At 44.9% G+C, this 19,994-nt stretch overlaps 1 protein-coding gene across 1 annotated transcript in view; it reads left to right on the top strand.

The window, feature by feature from the left end:
- Window positions 1–19,994, top strand: part of atrn (attractin) — a 394,947-nt gene that overhangs the window by 339,249 nt on the left and 35,704 nt on the right. The window contains 1 exon segment of the mRNA XM_078199200.1: window positions 4,597–4,704. Within this exon segment, the coding sequence (XP_078055326.1) occupies window positions 4,597–4,704 (108 nt within the window).

The raw sequence follows: 19,994 nt of genomic DNA, 5'->3' as shown, positions 1-19,994 counted from the left end.
AAACTTAGAACATAGAACAGTACAGCACAGACCAGGCCCTTCGGCCCACAATGTTGTGCCGAGCTTTATCTGAAACCAAGATCAAGCTATCTCACTCCCTATCATCCTGGTGTGCTCCATGTGCCTATCCAATAACCGCTTAAATGTTCCTAAAGTGTCTGACTCCACTATCACTGCAGGCAGTCCAATCCACACCCCAACCACTCTCTGAGTAAAGAACCTACCTTGGACATCCTTCCAATATCTCCCACCATGAACCCTATAGTTATGCCCCCTTGTAATAGCTCCATCCACCCGAGGAAATAGTCTTTGAACGTTCACTCTATCTATCCCCTTCATCATTTTATAAACCTCTATTAAGTCTCCCCTCAACCTCCTCCGCTCCAGAGAGAACAGCCCTAGCTCCCTCAACCTTTCCTCATAAGACCTACCCTCCAAACCAGGCAGCATCCTGGTAAATCTCCTTTGCACTCTTTCCAGAGCTTCCACATCCTTCTTATAGTGAGGTGACCAGAACTGCACACAATATTCCAAATGTGGTCTCACCAAGGTCCTGTACAGTTGCAGCATAACCCCACAGCTCTTAAACTCCAACCCCCTGTTAATAAAAGCTAACACACTATAGGCCTTCTTCACAGCTCTATCCACTTGACTGGCAACCTTTAGAGATCTGTGGATATGGACCCCAAGATCTCTCTGTTCCTCCACAGTCTTCAGAACCCTACCTTTGACCCTGTAATCCACATTTAAATTTGTCCTACCAAAATGAATCACCTCACATTTATCAGGGTTAAACTCCATTTGCCATTTTTCAGCCCAGCTTTGCATCCTATCTATGTCTCTTTGCAGCCTACAACAGCCCTCCACCTCATCCACTACTCCACCAATCTTGGTGTCATCAGCAAATTTACTGATCCACCCTTCAGCCCCCTCCTCTAAGTCATTAATAAAAATCACAAAGAGCAGAGGACCAAGCACTGATCCCTGCGGCACACCGCTAGCAACCTGCCTCCAATCCGAAAATTTTCCATCGACCACCACCCTCTGTCTTCGGTCAGACAGCCAGTTACCTATCCAATCGGCCAACTTTCCCTCTATCCCACACCTCCTCACTTTCATCATAAGCCGACCATGGGGGACCTTATCAAACGCCTTACTAAAATCCATGTATATGACATCAACTGCCCTACCTTCATCAACACACTTAGTTACCTCCTCAAAAAATTCTATCAAATTTGTGAGGCACGACTTGCCCTTCACGAATCTGTGCTGACTATCTCGGATTAATCCGCATCTTTCTAAATGGTCGTAAATCCCATCCCTAAGGACCCTTTCCATCAATTTACCAACCACCGAAGTAAGACTAACCGGTCTATAATTACCAGGGTCATTTCTATTACTATTACTATTCTATTCTATTCTATTACTATTTGGGGGCCTATAGTAAACTCCTAACAACGTGACCGCTCCTTTCCTATTTCTAACTTCAGCCCATATCACCTCAGTATGCAGATCCCCCTCGAAGTGCCTTTCCGCAGCCGTTAAACTATCCTTGATTAACAATGCTACTCCACCACCTCTTTTACCAGCTTCCCTACACTTACTGAAACATCTATACCCTGGAACGTCCAACAACCATTCCTGTCCTTGTTCTACCCATGTCTCCGTAATGGCCACAACATCGTAGTCCCAAGTACCAATCCACGCCCCAAGTTCATCTACCTTGTTCCGGATGCTCCTTGCATTGAAGTAGACACATTTCAACCCACCTTCCTGTCGACTGGCACCCACCCTTGATCTTGATACCCTCCCCAATACCTCACTACCCTCAACACTGACTTCCGGACTACAACTCCTTTTCCCACCCCCCTGACAAATTAGCTTAAACCCCCCTGAAGAGCCATTGCAAATTTCCCTCCCAGGCTTTTGGTGCCCCTCTGGTTCAGGTGCACCCCGTCCTGTTTGTACAGGTCCCACCTTCCCCAGAATGTGTTCCAATTATCCACGTAGTTGAAACCCTCCCTCCTACACCATCCTTGCAACCACATGTTTAACTGCACTCTCTCCCTGTTCCTCAACTCGCTATCACGTGGCACCGGCAACATACCAGAGATGACCACATGTTTTGTCCTGGCTCTCAGCTTCCAGCCCAGCTCCCTAAATTCCTGTTTTAAATCCCCGTCCCTTCTCTTATCTATGTTGTTGGTACCAATGTGTACCACGACTTGTGACTGTTCCCCCTCCCCCTTAAGAATCCGGGAAACACGGTCCGAGACGTCACAGACCCTGGCATCCGGTAGGCAACATACCATCCGTGAGTCTCTTTTGCTGCCACAGAACCTCCTATCTATCCCTCCAACTAACGAGTCCCCAATAACTATTGCCATCCCGCTCTCCCCCTTACCCTCCCGAGCCACAGGGAGAATATCAAATGAGATGTGGAGCAAATTTACCTTAAAAATCCAATTCAGGGGAGGCGATGGCCTAGTGGTATTACCCCTAGACTATTAATCCAGAAACTCAAGCTAATGTTCTGGGGATCCGGGTTCGAATCCCGCCACAGCAGATGGTGGAATTTGAATTCAGTAAAAAAAATATCTGGAATTAATTGTCGATTGTTGGAAAACCCCATCTGGTTCACTGATGTCCTTGAGGGAAGGAAATCAGTCGTCCTTACCTGGTCGGGCCTACATGTGACTCCAGAGCCACAGCAATGTAGTTGACTCTCAACTGCCCTCTGAAATAGCCGAGCGAGCCACTCAGCTCGAGGGCAAGTAGGGATGGGCAATAAATGCTGGCCAGCCAACGGCGCCCGTGTCCCACGAATGAATTTTTAAAAATTAGCAGGTTGTCTATGGCTTTGATTATTTGATGCCTTTAACTTTGATTTTAAACACCTGCAGCAAGTTGTGATCGCTGTTCAGTCGTACAGATGTACAGACCCGACAAATTTCTGGTATGATCGCTGCTCTCTCTACTGATTTATTAAGTTCCTGTCTTTTTCAGTGGTGCCCTTGTGGAGCCAGAGGAAGAGATTGCCTGGAGGTTCCTATTCTTGATGTCTGTCTTTTAATTCCAGGAGATTCAGAATTTCTATGCACAGGAATTTTTTTTTTGCTAATCTTGATGAAGTAGCATTTTATTTTTCTCTCCTTCTGCCCACTGCAATTAGGATTTTACTCCAACGTAGACCAATTCCAAAAACAGTTCAACTCGCATGTGAATACTTTTCCCTGGTGTGAAGGTTCATGTTTGGATGTAGCCTATATAAAGGAATGATGGTGCAGGCGTTAATATACTTGTGGGAGGAAGTTTAAAAAACTGTCGGCTTGCTTTTCCAGGATTTTTCCCAGCTTTGGATATCTTTGAAGTCTTGTGTGACTTTTATGTTTATGGATGGAGCCTATTTGACCTTATAGGTCCATATGAAGCGTGGAATTTTACAACGCACAAAAAGGCCATTTGGTCCATCACATCAGCACCATTTCTCTGAGAGCTACGCACTTAATCAGATATCTTGACCTTGTGTAAAGTTTAGAATGGATTCTGAAAATTTTCGGCAAATTTCTGAATTTATTATTTTGAGTAAATTGAGGCTAGATTTTGCTGTCAAAGTAATGTTGAGGCTAGTGGTTCTTTCCAGTATTAATGCATAATTGGTACAGAAATTTCAAATGAGCAAGGTTAAATGCAAACATCTGTAAATTGCTGTCTAAAATGTGCTGCTCTCCTGTTAACTTAATGAAAATTACAATTCATTGTCTGCCTCTGAATTCGCATGCACTGAATTTGCCCGGTAGATATAAACTAAACCGGAAGTTCAGTGTTTTCATTTCAAGCCTTTTTAATGAAGTGGTTTTTAATTACTGTCAGCCAGCTTCTCCGGCACTGAAAAATTAACAGTCGGAAGTGGGAAGCCTCATTCCTTCAAGTATTAATTGTTGGGGATTTTAAATGTAAGTTTTCTGTCCTTCCCTTCATTTGTGCCAAATTTTGGAGGTTAAATTTATGCTGCCTTCTCAATGTTCTTATTGCTTCTCAATTCTTTGGTTTGGGAGATAACTCTATTCACTTAGGGTCCCAGATGCCCTCTTTCCTCACTATGTAAGTACAAGCTGATTACATCGGCAAGTGATTGGGCAACAGTTTATGCTGGAGAATGCAGGAGCAAGTCTCCTTGCTGCAGAAAATTCTGTTCCATTATTACAATGATGATCATTGATTTTTCCCTCTCTGGCGTAAACTTAACTATTTGATAGTTCTGAAATGACTAGCCCTTTATTTTCTTCAAACATAATACAAGTCCATTAGCATAATTTAGAGAAGCATTGGGTAGGTTGTCATTAATGTATATGTCTTCGTCCACCTCTTCCTCCTCCCCCTCTTGGGCAAAGAAATTTCAGGAGCTGCAAAAGAATATAGATTTTGGTGTGTGGTACAGAGCGTTAATGTTAGCTGATGATATACCTGCTGTGCTAAATGCACTGTAATGCCATTAGGAAACTAGAGTGGTGGTTGATATAGAATCACGTACACAGTTACGAATGGTACTATGAGCTTTGCTGTTTACCTTCTGCGTGTTCTTGTGTCTCCTAGCAACTTCTACGAGAGATGCAGCAGATGGCCAGTCGCCCTTTTGCCACCATCAATGTTGCCTTGGAGACGGAAGAGGAGCCGCCTGACCTCATTGGAGGAAGCATCAAGGTAAGCAGAAGTTGCTTTGTTTGCCTGTTATTTTAGAAGAAGGAGGAACTATTGATAAATCACTGATTCTACTTGTGTAGCTGGATTATTTGGTTGCTTTTGTTCCTGTTTGCAAAGCGTCCAACTGTCTCCAGTGTTCATTAAGATCTGTGGTACAAAGCTGTCGGCTTATCATAACATTGCCTCCATTCTCTCTATCAACATGTGTGATGAAACTCAAATACCTTAATCAGAAGTCGGAGGTCAGGAACTCCAGTTCTCAACGAGCCTGGGGACTTTTGCACTTGTGCTGGCCGGGAAATGCCTCACATGCGCAGTTTATTTATTTTACCTTCAGGCTGGGAGCCAGTCCTACAGAAGCAAGGAACAGCAAACGGTACAAAATGCAGGTCAGCTGACCTGGACCAGACGCCATTGCCAAGTAGGTGTCCCAAGGTGCAGGACATGGGAGGGAGATAGAGGAAAGTTCAAAAACCAGGAATTGGGGCTAGAAAAGGTGCCGGAAGGAAGACCCAGGTACAGGACAAAGACAACAATCAGGAATAGTTCCCTTAAATTAAGCTAAAAGAAAGGAGCAGAGAAATAGGCTCAGAGTTAAACAAAGTGCTGCAATCAGCAGACTTGAAGTAAAGTGGGCTTGAGTGAAGGCCTGAAGATGTGAGAAGGCAATCGGAGGTTGGTGACACTGTGCTGGGGAAGAGGTACCTTTTTGAAGCAGTGGGGTTCTGCTTTGGAAGGTGACACTTCAGTGTACTCTGAAATCCAAGGCAAAGGAATCCTGGAAGGTGAGATTGAAACCCTGCAAGGTAGGTCATTGCTGAAAATGCCTGAAAGTATTCCAAGGCAAGATGTTCAAATGTGGTGATTGGAAACCCTGTGGAAAGACCAAGTTTCAATGAGATTGGTTGGCTCATAATGTGACTTGCATCTGGGTCGGCATTCTTTCCAGTTCTATCACAGCTTGGTATCGCTCCTGCTCTGCCCAAGACCGCAAGAAACTACAAAGGGGTCTTGAATGAAGACCAGTCCATCACGCAAACCAGCCTCCCATCCATTGACTCTGTCTACACTTCCCACTGCCTCGGAAAGCAGCCAGCTTGATTAAGGACCCCACACACCCCGGACATTCTCTCTTCCACCTTCTTCCATCGGGAAAAAGATACAAAAGTCTGAGGCCACGTACCAACCGACTCAAGAACAGCTTCTTCCGTGCTGCCATCAGACTTTTGAATGGACCTATATCGCATTAAGTTGTTCTACACCCTAGCTATGACTGTAACACTATATTCTATACACTCTCCTTTCATTCTCTATGAACGGTATGCTTTGTATAGCACGCAAGAAACAATACTTTTCACTGTATACTAATACATGTGACAACAATAAATCAAATCAAAATCAAAAAGGAAGTCATAAGAACTGGAGAATTGCAAACGTTACACCCTTGTTCAAAAAAAGACTGCAAGGGTAAGTCCAGCAACAATGGGCCAGGCAGTTTAACTTAGTGGGGGGTAAGGAAACTCCTCAAAACAATAATTCAGGAGAGGTTAATAGTCACATAAACAAATGAGGGTTAATTAAGGAAAGTCAGCATGGATTTTTGTATGGGAAAATCATATTTTACTAACTTGGTGGAGTTTTTGAAGTGGTAACAGCAGATTGATGACATCAATACTGTTAATGCATACATAGATTTTCAAAAGGTGTTTGATACAGTGCTGCATAACAAGACTTATGAGCAAAGTTATAGCTCTTGAATTAGAAGGACAGCGGCAGCATGGTTACAGAATTAACTGAGCGTCAGGAAACAGAGTAATGGTTAATGGATGTTTTCTGAGCTGGAGGAAGGTTTACAGTGGAGTTCCCTAGGGGTTAGTGTTAGGAGCCTTGCTTTTCCTGAAAAATGTTATTAGTGTTCAACACACAAAGTCTGCAGGTGATGCCAAACTTGTAAAGCAATGTGAACTGTGAGGCTGATAGTGTAGAACTTCAAAAGGACATAAGCAAGTTGGTGGAATGGACAGGCAGGTAATACATGAAGTTCAATGTGAAGTGATTCATTTTGGTAGGAAGAACATGGAGAGACAATCTAAAATCGGGGGTATAATTCTGAAGGGTGCAGGAGCAGAAGGACTGAGGTGTATCTGTGCATAAAGATGGCATTGAAGATGGCAGGACAGATTGAGAGAGCGGTTAATAAAGCATGTTGTATTTTGGGTTTTATTAACAGAGGCAGAGAATACATAAGCAAAGAGTTTATGTTGTATAAGTCACTAGTTCGACCTCAGCTGGAGCATTCTTGTTCTGGCGCCACATCCTCATCCTCAACATCGGTGCCCCACAAGGCTCTGTTCTCAGCCCCTTATTATACTCCTTATACACCGATGACTGAGTGGCCAATTTCCCCTCCAATTTGATTTTCAAGTTTGCTGACGACTCCATTGTAGTGGGTCTGGTGAACTGCTGCGGCAACAATAATCTCTCCCTCAATGCCAACAAAATAAAGGAGATTGTCATCGACTTCAGGAAGCGTAAAGGAGAACATGCCCCTGTCTACATCAACGGGGATGAAGTAGAAAGGGTTGGGAGCTTCAGGTTTTTAGGTGTCCAGATCACCAACAACCTGTCCTGGTCTCCCCCCCCCCCCCCCCTTGCTGACACCATAGTTAAGAAAGCTCACCATCGCCTCTAATTTCTCAGAAGACTAAGGAAATTTGTCATGTCCGCTATGACTCTCACCGACTTCTACAGATGCATCATAGAAAGCATTCTTTCTGGTTGTATCACAGCTTGGTCTGGCTTCTGCTCTGCCCAAGACCGCAAGGAACTACAAAAGACCGTGAATGTAGCCCAATCCATCACGCAAACCAGCCTCCCATCCATTGACTCTGTCTACACTTCCCGCTGCCTCGGCAAAGCAGCCAGCATAATTAAGGACCCCACGTACCCCGGACATTCTCTCTTCAACTTTCTTCCTTCAGAAAAAAGATGTAAAAATCTGAGGTCAGGTACCAACCGACTCAAGAACTTCAAGAGCTTCCTCCCTGCTGCTGTCAGACTTTTGAATGCTCTTACCTTGTATTAAGTTGATCTTTCTCTACACCCTAGCTAGGACTGTGACACTACATTCTACAGTCTCTCGTTTCCTTCTCTATGAACAGTATGCTTTGTATAGCGGGCAAGAAACAATACTTTTCACTGTATGTTAATACATGTGACATTAATGAATCAAATCAAATCACTTCAAGAATGAATGAAAGCTTTGGAGAGTGTGCAGAAAAGGTTCATGAGGAGCATTTTTGCGATGAGGAACTGTTTTCCTTAGAGAAAAGAAGGCTGAGAGGAAATTTGGTGGAGGTGTTCATCACGAGGGGTCTGGACAGCATAGAGAGGGAGAAACTGTTCCCATGGGTAAAAGGATCTTGAATGAGAGAACGCATTTACAGTAATTAGCAAAAGAAATGATGGTGATGTGAGTTAATTGGGGCGGCACGGTGGCACAGTGGTTAGCACTGCTGCCTCACAACGCCAGCAACCCGGGTTCGATTCCCGGCTTGTATCACTGTCTGTGTGGAGTTTGCATGTTCTCCCTGTGTCTGCGTGGGTTTCCTCCGAGTGCTCTGGTTTCCTCCCACCGTCCAAAAATGTGTGGGTTAGGTTGATTGGCCATGATAAATTGCTCCTTTGTGTTCGGGGGATGTCAGGGGGATTAGTAGGATAAATATGTGGGGTTACGGGAATAGCGCCTGGGTGGATTGTGGTCAGTGCAGACTCGATGGGCCAAATGGTCTCCTTCTGCACTGTAGGCATTCTACAATTCTATTCTATTGGGAATTAGACTGTCATTTGGAAAGAATGAATATGCAAGGTTATGGGAAGAAGGCAGGAGAAGTGGAACTAAATGAGTGAGTTAATCGGAGATGTGGTGCAATGAGCGAAATGGTTTCCTTGTACACCATAACATTTCGGTGATTCTGTGACCTGAATTGGATCCTGATTAAGTACCGTGTTGATTGTAAGTTGTCACCCTTGTTTTCAAATCTTTCCATGTCCTCACCACTCTGTACCACTCTAAGTTCCAGCCCCAGAAGCCTCTCAGACATCTGCGCTCATCTAATTCTGGCATCTTGAACATTCTCAATTAATTTCTGCACCATCGATGGCTGTGCTTTCAGTTGCTAAACCTTGAACTCTCCAGAAGGAGGCTATTCGACCAATCGAGTCTGCACTGACTCTCCGACAGAGTATCTTACCCACCCTGTCCTCCACCCTGTCCCCGTAAACCCACACATTTGCCATGCCTAATCCACCTAACCCGCACATCTTTGGAGTGTGGGAGGAAACCCACGCAGACACAGGGAGGATGTGCAAACTTCACACAGTCACCCGAGGCTGGAATTGAACCCGGGTCCCTGGCGTTGTGAGGCAGCAGTGCTAACCGCTGTGCCACTGTTACCAATTCCCTCCAAGTGATTTCCACTCGCTTTCTTCTTTCAAGACATTTTAAAACCTACTTCTACCTACCAAGCTTTTGGTCATCTGACCTAATATCTGTCCATATGTTTCTGCCATGTTTTGTTTGATAATGTTTATATGAAGTGCCTATTATGTCAAAGGTGCTATATAAATATAAGCTGTTATTCAGATGGCTGTAAAAATTGTAACTCTGAGTAGAAACTTTACCCAGATTCACCCACATATCAGTATGGTGAACACAGTCAGTTTGCATTGAGCGTGTTCATCTTTCCACTTCTCTTGTACCTGGCAAGTGTGCCTGACTGAACAGCTCGAGCACAAGCTTTTACCAGTTCATTAGCACCAACTTAGCTGGTGAAAAAGAGTTGTAAATGGCGATACCATGAAGATTTCGATGAAGGCTACAAAACTTTCGTGTGAGGCTACAAAAGATGTTTTTTCAGCCATTAATATTGTACATTTGGATTTATTTTTTGAAATATAACATAGCATTACAGACTAAATTAGGGTTAGATTCTTGAATCTCATTTCATGGTTTTTGACATTTGTTATACTGTCTGTAGTTTGTGCTTTCCTGGGGACTTTCAGTACCTAAACTAATGAAAAGTTACCAAGATATTGGCTTGTAGAATGGCAATATGCAATGATAGATGACTTTAATTCTGCTGTGCCTCTGTCTGCCAAGCTTCTTGTCTTCATTTGGTTTTTTTGATGTGTTCGTATAGTATCTTTCGTGACCTCAAGACCATGTCAAAGCATATCAAAGCTGATGAAATATACTTGCAGTGACAATGTAGGAATGTACAAAAGTCTTTCCCTCACAGCCATGTACTTCAAGAAGCAAGAATGAGCAGTAGGAGTAGGGTATTCGGCCTCTTAACCCGCTTTGCCATTCAATAAGATGGTGACCGATCTGATTGTAGCCTCAACTTTACAAACCTTGAGATAGTGACCGGGCATTCCACTTTAGTGACTTAGTGGCATGAATGGAGGGATGAATGATAGTCTGGACAGTTCTCCTGCTTGAAACAAACTTGGGTGATATTGTTACCACAAGATGAAGGCTGACACCTTAAAGCATAGGAGGTACATGCTAGACCATGCTTCTGTCATGGGTGATGACACTGGGTAAAGCTTCCTCTCCTTCCTTTGTGATTTGATTTATTATTGTCACATGTATTGGGATACAGGGAAAAGTATTTTTCCTTGTGCGCTATACAAACAAAGCATACCGTTCATAGAGTACAAAGGAGAGGGTGCAGAATGTAGTGTTACAGTCATAGGTCGGGTGTAGAAAAAGTTCAGCTTAATGCAAGGTAGGTCCATTCAAAAGTCTTGACAGCAGCAGGGAAGAAGCTGTCCTTGAGTCGGTTGGTACCTGACCTCAGACTTTTGTATCATTTTTCTGATGGGAGGAGGTGGAAGAGAGAATGTCCGGGGCGTGCGGGGTCCTTAGTTATGCTGGCTGCTTGGCTGAGGCAGCAGGAATTGTAGACGGAGTCATTGGATGAGAGGCTGGTTTGCGTGATGGACTGGGCTCCGTTCACAACCCTTTGTAATTTCTTGCAGTCTTGGTCAGAGCAGGAGTCTAACCAAGCTGTGATACATACGGGAAGTATGCTTTCTATGCTGCATCTGTTCAAATTGGTGAGCGTCGTAGCGGACAAATTTTCTTAACCTCCTGAGAAAGTAGAGGCGCTGGCGGGCTTTCTTTTTATATGGTTTTGGAGATGGCGAGGAAATAAGTGTTAACCTTAGATTTCAGAAAAGTAACTTACTGAGTAAATTATTGTTTCACTGTTCAAATTCCCCTGTGCAGGAAAACGTTGGGAATTTCAAGTTGTCTTTTTGAGATTAATGTTGTGATCATCTGCAACTTCTTCAGGTGATCCCTGGTGCTTAGAAAATCTTAGGTATATTCTTCAAAAGTTACCCTACCAGCTTTGTGCCTTTGTGAGTGACTGAATGAATCTCAACATACCTAACAAGTGTCTTAAAGCAGCAGATGTTATGTCAGTAAATCCCTATCCTGAGAAAATACTTCGACTTCATAAACGGTAACATTGCTTTGCTAGCTGGAACTCATGTCGCACTGGAGATACAAATGTTCAAACAAGGTATTGACATTTCACTTTTGATGCTTCTGTGAGTTGAAATAAAAAGAACTGGAAAACATGTAACGCTATATTCATTTCAGTCTGAAAACTTTATTGGCAGTTCTACATAGGTTTCCATTTCATTGGATATATGACAACAAGCTGTTCAGCCCAGCCAGCATAGACAGGACTGGCATTTGAGCTCCACTCAAGCCTCCTCCCATCTTTCATCATCTTAGTCTATCGTTGAGACCCTCTTTTCTCTCATGTTCTTGTCCAGTTTCACCTTGTATGCACCTATACTATTCACTTCAACCACTGCCTGTGGTCGCAAGTTCCACATTCTCATCCCTCTTTGGGTAAACAAACTCCCTCTGAATTCCCTGTTGGATTTCTTGGTGACCATCTTAGATTGATGTCCTTCAGTTATGCTCTTTCCACAAGTGGAAACTTTCTTGTGTCCACTCTTATCAAAAACTTTCGCTATTTAAAAAAAATCTCTATCACCCTCAGCCTTTTATTACAAGTAAAGAGACTCAGCCTGTTCATCCTTTCCAGATATGTATACCCATGCATTTCTGGTATCATTCCTTGTAAATCTGATCATTCCAGTAATTTCCAGCTCTGTCGGTCATTGTCTCAATGCTGTGTATTTTGTTCTTACAACATGAATGAAGAGAGTCCGCGGCTGTAGCTGGAATTTACCACATCCTGTGTCATAGAAACACAGAAACATAGAAAAACTACAGCACAAACAGGCCCTTCGGCCCACAGGTTGTGCCGAACATATCCCTACCTTCTAGACCTACCTATAACCCTCCATCCTATTAAGTTCCATGTACTCATCCAGGAGTCTCTTAAAAGACCCTATTGAGTTCGCCTCCACCACCACTGACGGCAGCCGATTCCACCCTCTGTGTGAAAAACTTACCCCTAACATCTCCCCTGTACCTACCCCCCAGCACCCTAAACCTGTGTCCTCTCGAAGCAGACATTTCCACCCTGGGACAAAGCCTCTGAGAGTCCACACGATCTATGCCTCTCAACATCTTATACATCTCTATTAGGTCTCCTCTCATCCTTCGTCTCTCCAAGGAGAAAAGACCGAGCTCCCTCCGCCTATCCTCATAAGGCATGCCACTCAATCCAGGCAACATCCTTGTAAATCTCCTCTGCACCCTTTCAATCTTTTCCACATCCTTCCTATAGTGAGGCGACCAGAACTGAGCACAGTACTCCAAGTGGGGTCTGACGAGGGTCTTATATAGCTGCAAGTCGTACAAGTTTGATCAGCGAGAACCTGCGCGATTAATTTCAGATGCAGTTGTTAGCTATGCACTGAAGCCAAGCCAGAGTCCAGTCATTCCACGATAGTCCTATTCTACTTTGTTTAAGCCTAGAAACATGGTTCATTTATTTGGATTCCCTATGCAAACTCTGAGAGTGGAGCTTTCTTAAGGGTGTGTTTACACGTTGCCTAATTCTGTACTTTGCTCCCCCCAAAAAGTGTCTGGTCCCGCCTGCTGGTGGTGCTGGTCTGGTCCTGCATGCACCAGAAGTTATCATGTACCTTGCTCAAATGTCTATTCGTCATGTACTGCCAGGAGAACGGTACAGTCGACACACTCCTGAAGCACTAAAACTGTCAGTTTGACTTTCATTGTATTCATGAATTATGATATTTAAGTGACCTTTTTCATTTTTCTGTGCATTTAATTCTGTGAAGGATTCCCGACAACCTCATGAATTGGGTATATTGTGTAATATTTTTAGCTTACTAGAAAATAATATTCCTTCAGAGTTGCTCCAGTGGATCCCAAGCATAGGTATGTCAGGGGTATTGGGGAGGAGGGATCGGGCACCCGGGGGAGGGGTTGGAGGGGGGAGCGGTGTTGTCGGGGGTGGACACATATACCCAGTACATGAACGGCACTCTTCCTGCCTGTCTGCCTTTTTAATACATTTTTTGGAAGAAGCAGCTGCCCACTTCTGCCTATCTGCCCATGTCAACCGTGTTAAAGCTTAGGCAGCCTTAATTTTGAGAGGAGCAGATCAGGATGGGTGAGAAGGCGATGGGCTACCCACTCATTGTTTTTTATGTGTGTTCCCTGCCAAAAACACATCCAGTGGGGGCTGTAAAATCAGTCCCATGTGTTGCATGCTGCCAATTCCTTTGTGTTTGTAATTATGTTGGCTTAAAGTGGGAGCCCATTAAAGTCCATTATCGAGGACTTTATAGCGAAACATTTAGAAAGCAGTGGCAGGATCAGACAGAGTCAGCACGGATTTATGAAGGGGAAATCATTCTTGACAAATCTGTTGGAATTCTTTGAAGATGTAACTAGTAGAGTTGACAAGGGGTAACTAGTAGAGTTGACAAGGGGAAGCCAGTCGATGTGGTATATTTGGACTTTCAGAAAACGTTGACAAAGTCCCGCATAAGAGATTATCGTGCAAGATTAAAGCGCATGGGATTGGGGTAAGTGTATTGAGATGGACAGAAAACTGGTTGGCAGAGAAGAATCAAAGAGCAGGAATTAATAGGTCCTTTTCAAATTGGCGGGCAGTAAGTCGTGGGGTGCCACAGGGATCAACGTTGGGACCCCAGCTATTCACAGTATATATTGATTTGGATGAGGGAACAAAATGTAGCATCTCAAAGTTTGCAGATGATACCAAGTTGGGTGGGAGGGTGAACTGTGACGGGGATACAGAGATCCTTCAGAATGATCTGGACAGGTTGGGTGAGTGGGCAAATCAATGGCAGATGCAGTATAATTTGGATAGATGTGAGGTTATTCACTTTGGAGAGGGGAGTGTGCAGCAGGACTTGGGTGTCCTTGTGCACCAGTCGCTGAAGGTAAACATGCAGGTACAGCAGGTGGTAAAGAAGGCAAATGGTATGTTAGCCTTCATTGCGAGAGGTTTCGAGTACAGGAGTAGGGATGTGTTGTTGCAACTATACAGGGCCTTGGTGAGGCCACACCTAGAGTATTGTGTGCAGTTTTGGTCTCCTTTTCTGAGGAAGGATGTTCTTGCTCTCGAGGGAGTGCAGCGAAGGTTTACCAGGCTGATTCCGGGGATGGCGGTACTGATGTATGAGGAGAGCTGACTAGGTTAGGATTGTTTTCGCTGGAGTTCAGACGAATGAGGGGGGATCTCATAGAGACTTATAAAACTCAAACAGACTAAGCAGGACAGATGCAGGGAGGATGTTCCCGATGGTGGGGGAGTCCAGAACCAGGGGAGGTCACAGTCTGAGGATTTGGGGTAGACCATTTAGGACGGAAATGAGGAGACATTTCTTCATCCAAAGAGTGGTGAGCCTGTGGAATTCATTCCCACAGGAAGTAGTTGATGCCAAAACATTGAACATATTCAAGAGGCAGCTGGATATAGCACTTGGGGCGAATGGGGTCAAAGGTTATGAGGAGAAAGCAGGATTAGGCTGTTGAGTTGGACGATCAGCCATGATCGTGATGAATGGCGGAGCAGGCTCGAAGGGCCAAATGGCCTCCTCCGCTTATCTTTTATGTTCCTATGAGAGGGCTCTGCTGATTGTAGTTTTATATGACTGTAAAATTGGATATTTCAGCTTTCGAAGTTAGGAGCATTCCTGAGGTGTGGGGAGGGAATGGAAATGGTGTATTATGGGGCTAATCGTAGTATGATAAAGAATGAGACTCTCTTGATGGGCAGGTTTGGGTTGGCGACACTCAAAAGTTGGGTTTGTGGCAGTATATTCACGAGGACTTAGGAGGAGAGAGACCTGAGGGAGGTTGCAACAGCCTCAGCATTGTTACTGTTTTTATTATGGCTGCATTATTTAGTTGAGCACTCTTGAACTTCATGGCTCTTGTGAATGGGTATGTAATCAGGAGGGAAGGTCACAGCTTCAGCAAATGCAGCAGGGAAATCTGAAGCCAGGTGTCACAGATGAAGAAGCAGAGCTGCTCTGTTGAGCGAAGACCTGTTTTCATTAGTGAATAACACTGCTGGAAATCAGTAACCGGAAAGAACTTGAAAAAGTGGCATCCTAAAAAAATATCAATTTTTCGACCATTTGATCTGAGCTGAAAAGCTGCCCTCTAGAGGGCAAAGCGGAGGACAGCAGAACTAGGCGTAGGAGGATGACAGACGTCAGAGTGCTTGAAGACATGCTATAGTGGGTGTGTGAGGATGGTGCAAGATAGACGAGCTGTCATACCATGACAACAGATCTCCTGGTAGGTTTCGCTGCAGACAGGACATCAAACTTAATTGATGGGAATGCTGCTTCAGCTGCCCTTCCCCTTCCTTCCAACCCCAATCAAGATGACTGCTTGGCCAACACAATGTGGCTCTGACCTAGAGACTGAAGGGCTTCTGGCCTATGCAAGTGTTGCCTGTTCTCTGTTCGGTGACACGGGATTCTGCAGCATATCTTAGTAATATTGGACCCAAAGGGAGAGAACCTCGGTCAGAGATCCTTGTGAAAGTTGTTGAGTTGTGCTCACAAGCTTGCGTGTGGATAGCAGACACTGGATCAGTGTAAACCCCCCCGCCCCCCCCCCACCACTACCGGTACCTGCATTCACTGACATGCTTCACTTTAGTGGAACGGCGGCGTCCTGGGCGAGGAATTGCACAGCAGTAATCCGCTGGAGAACTTCACCACAATCCAAGTTGCATCTTACAGAAAAGTTGAAGGAGAAACTACAAAAGGGAAGAACAGCTAAATCGAATCGCAGCGTAGCTGTGTCTCTGCCCACTTTGATGTGACATTCTTTGACTGCAAGTCTGTCAATCAGAACTAGGTAATAATAAACTGGCTCATTTCCCAAAAGAATTGCTACCTTTGAATTTCTGTATTCTCATAGGTTTCCACGATGAAGCGCAAACGCTTTGAGAATTTGAAATTGTACTATTTAATAGTCTTCTATTTCTAATCAGCTGTTGATACTAAAAATCAACTGAAAACAATATTTATTTTCTGGAGCAATCAAGTGTTTGTGGTTGTGGATTAGCTGCAGCCTGAGGGACTCCATGCAATTTAAGTGTGACTATAAATTGTGTTTACTTTGGAAATGATAAATTGGTCAATGAAATCACTTAATCACAATGCAAAATCGTATCCACGTGTGCAGTTTGCAAACATTAACAACATGTGCAGTGAAGTATTTGATGTACACCAAATCCACAAGTTCCTCTACTTTGCAAGTTTTAGAAAAAAATAATAGAGTTCCAAAGGCAGTTTGCTACTTGTCTCTCAATTATTATTGCCAGCTACTGCAGGCACCATTTGGCTCACTAAATTCACCTCCACAGCAATACATAATCTGCAATCTACATTTATTCTGAAGTGCGACTTTTAAGGCCTTTTTAACTTGCTGAAGAATGAAAGCCCCCAGTTCTTAAATTTTGTATGTATATACTCCTATCTTTTCCAACGAATAAAGTTTCCCTCGTTACAAGTTTGCACTCTGAAGTAAGTCTGTTGAAACATAAAAGCTGGATGGAGTTAACAGCAAGTCACAAACACCTTGTGAAAGATCAGACGCTGAAAACCTCTGGCTTGCATCTTCCGCAAAGCTCAAGGACAACCCGCTACCACATCTGCACAAACCATGCCAGATGTGGATAGAACATAGAAAGCCACAGCCCACAAGTTGCGCTGATCATATCCCTACCTCTAGGCCTATCTATAGCCCTCAATCCCATTAAATCCCATGTACTCATCCAGAAGTCTCTTAAAAGACCCCAACGAGTTTGCCTCCACCACCACCGACGTCAGCCGATTCCACTCACCCACCACCCTCTGAGTGAAAAACTTACCCCTGACATCTCCTCTGTACCTACCCCCCAGCACCTTAAACCTGTGTCCTCTCGTAGCAACCATTTCAGCCCTTGGAAATAGCCTCTGAGAGTCTACCCTATCCAGACCTCTCAACATCTTGTAAACCTCTATCAGGTCACCCCTCATCCTTCGTCTCTCCAGGGAGAAGAGACCAAGCTCCCTCAACCTATCCTCATAAGGCATGCCCCCCAATCCAGGCAACATCCTTGTAAATCTCCTCTGCACCCTTTCAATGGCTTCAACATCTTTCCTGTAATGAGGTGACCAGAACTGCGCGCAGTACTCCAAGTGGGGTCTAACCAGGGTCCTATAAAGCTGCAGCATTATCTCCCGACTCCTAAACTCAATCCCTCGATTAATGAAGGCCAGTACGCCGTACGCCTTCTTAACCGCATCCTCCACCTGCGAGACCGATTTAAGAGTCCTATGGACCCGGACCCCTAGGTCCTTCTGATCCTCTACACTGCTAAGAATGGTACCCTTCATATTATACTGCTGCTTCATCCCATTGGATCTGCCAAAATGGATCACTACACACTTATCCGGGTTGAAGTCCATCTGCCACTTCTCCGCCCAGTCTTGCATTCTATCTATGTCTCGCTGCAACTTCTGACATCCCTCCAAACTATCCACAACACCACCTACCTTGGTGTCGTCAGCAAACTTACCAACCCATCCCTCCACTTCCTCATCCAGGTCATTTATGAAAATGACAAACAGCAAGGGTCCCAGAACAGATCCCTGGGGCACTCCACTGGTCACTGACCTCCATGCAGAGAAAGACCCCTCCACAGCCACTCTCTGCCTTCTGCAGGCAAGCCAGTTCTGGATCCACAAGGCAACAGCCCCTTGGATCCCATGCCCTCTCACTTTCTCAAGAAGTCTTGCATGGGGGACCTTATCGAACGCCTTGCTGAAGTCCATATAGACCACATCCACCGCTCTTCCTTCGTCAATGTGTTTGGTCACATTTTCAAAGAACTCAACCAGGCTCGTAAGGCACGACCTGCCCTTGACAAAGCCGTGCTGACTACTTTTGATCATACTAAACTTCTCTAGATGATCATAAATCCTGTCTCTCAGGATCCTCTCCATCAACTTACCAACCACTGAGGTTAGACTCACCGGTCGGTAATTTCCCGGGCTGTCCCTGTTCCCTTTCTTGAATATAGGGACCACATCTGCAATCCTCCAATCCTCCGGAACCTCTCCCGTCTCCATCGACGATGCAAAGATCATCGCCAAAGGCTCCGCAATCTCCTCCCTCGCCTCCCACAGTAACCTGGGGTACATCCCATCCGGTCCCGGCGACTTACCAACCTTGATGCCATTCAATAGTTCCAACACATCCTCTTTCTTTATGTCCACATGCTCGATCCTTTCTGTCCACCGCAAACCAGCAGTACAACCACCCAGATCCCTTTCCACCGTGAATACCGAGGTAAAGTATTCATTAAGCACCTCCGCCATTTCTAACGGTTCCGCACAAACTTTTCCCCCTTCACCTTTTAAGGGTCCTATGCCTTCACATCTCATCCTTTTACTCTTGACATATTTGTAGAAAGCCTTGGGATTCTCTTTAATCTTACCCGCCAAGGTCTTCTCATGACCCCTTCTCGCTCTCCTAATTTCCTTCTTAAGCTCCTTCCTACATCCCGTATACTCCTCTAAATCCTTAACACCTCCTAGCTCTCTGAACCTTCTGTACGCCTCTCTTTTCTTATTCACCAGGTTCATCACAACCTTCGTGCACCACGGTTCTCGTACCCTACCAACACCCCCCTGTCTCATCGGAACGTTGTCATGCAGAGCTCCAGACAAACATTCCTTGAAAATCCTCCACTTTCCTTCGGTACTTTTCCCCAAGAATGCCTCCTTCCAATTTACCCGTCTAATTTCCTCCCTGATGACACTGTATTTCCCTTTACTCCAGAGAAACACTTTCCTAGCCTGCCTGATCCTATCTCTTTCCAATGCTATCGTGAAGGAGATAGAATTATGATCGCTATCCCCAAGATGCTCACCCACCGAGAGATCCTCCACCTGTCCAGGTTCATTAGCCAGCACCAGATCAAGTACAGCCTCTCCTCTAGTAGGCTTATCCACATACTGTGTCAGGAAACTCTCCTGGACACACCTAACAAACTCCTCTCCATCCAAACCCCTAGCCCTAGGGATATTCCAATCTATGTTTGGGAAATTAAAATCTCCCATCACGACAACTCTGTTATTCCTACATCTCTCCAGGATCTGTTTCCCCATCTGCTCCTCAACATCTCTGTTACTATTGGGCGGCCTATAGAAAACACCCAGCAAAGTTACCGACCCCTTCCTGTTCCTAACCTCCACCCACAGAGACTCCGTAGTCAATCCCTCCACGGCGTCCACCTTCTCTACAGCCGTGACACTATCCCTGATCAACAGTGCCACTCCCCCCCCTCTCTTGACTCCCTCCCTGTCCTTCCTGAAACATCTAAAACCCGGCACCTGAAGCACCCAGTCCTGTCCCTGAGACATCCAAGTCTCCGTAATGGCCACCACATCACAATTCGAAGCAGCAGTCCACGCTCTAAGCTCATCCACTTTATTCACTACACTCCTGGCATTAAAATAGACACATCTCAGACCTTCAGCCTGAGCACTTCCCTTCTCCATCACTCGTCTAACCTCCCTCTTACCCTGTCTACATTCCTAATCTATTTGCGAGCTAACCTCCTCGCTCTCAGTCCCCTCATTCCGATTCCCTCCCCCCAACCTTTCTAGTTTAAAGTCTCTCCAGTAGCCTTAGCCAACCTTCCCGCCAGGATATTGGTCCCCCTGGGATTCAAGTGCCACCCGTCTTTTTTAAACAGGTCACACCTGCCCCTAAAGAGGTCCCAATG

The sequence above is a fragment of the Mustelus asterias genome, chromosome 1 (genome assembly GCF_964213995.1).
Source record: "Mustelus asterias chromosome 1, sMusAst1.hap1.1, whole genome shotgun sequence".
Lineage (NCBI taxonomy): Eukaryota > Metazoa > Chordata > Chondrichthyes > Carcharhiniformes > Triakidae > Mustelus > Mustelus asterias.
The sequence above is the reverse complement of the archived record's forward strand: the minus strand, read 5'-3'. Positions and strand labels throughout refer to the sequence as shown.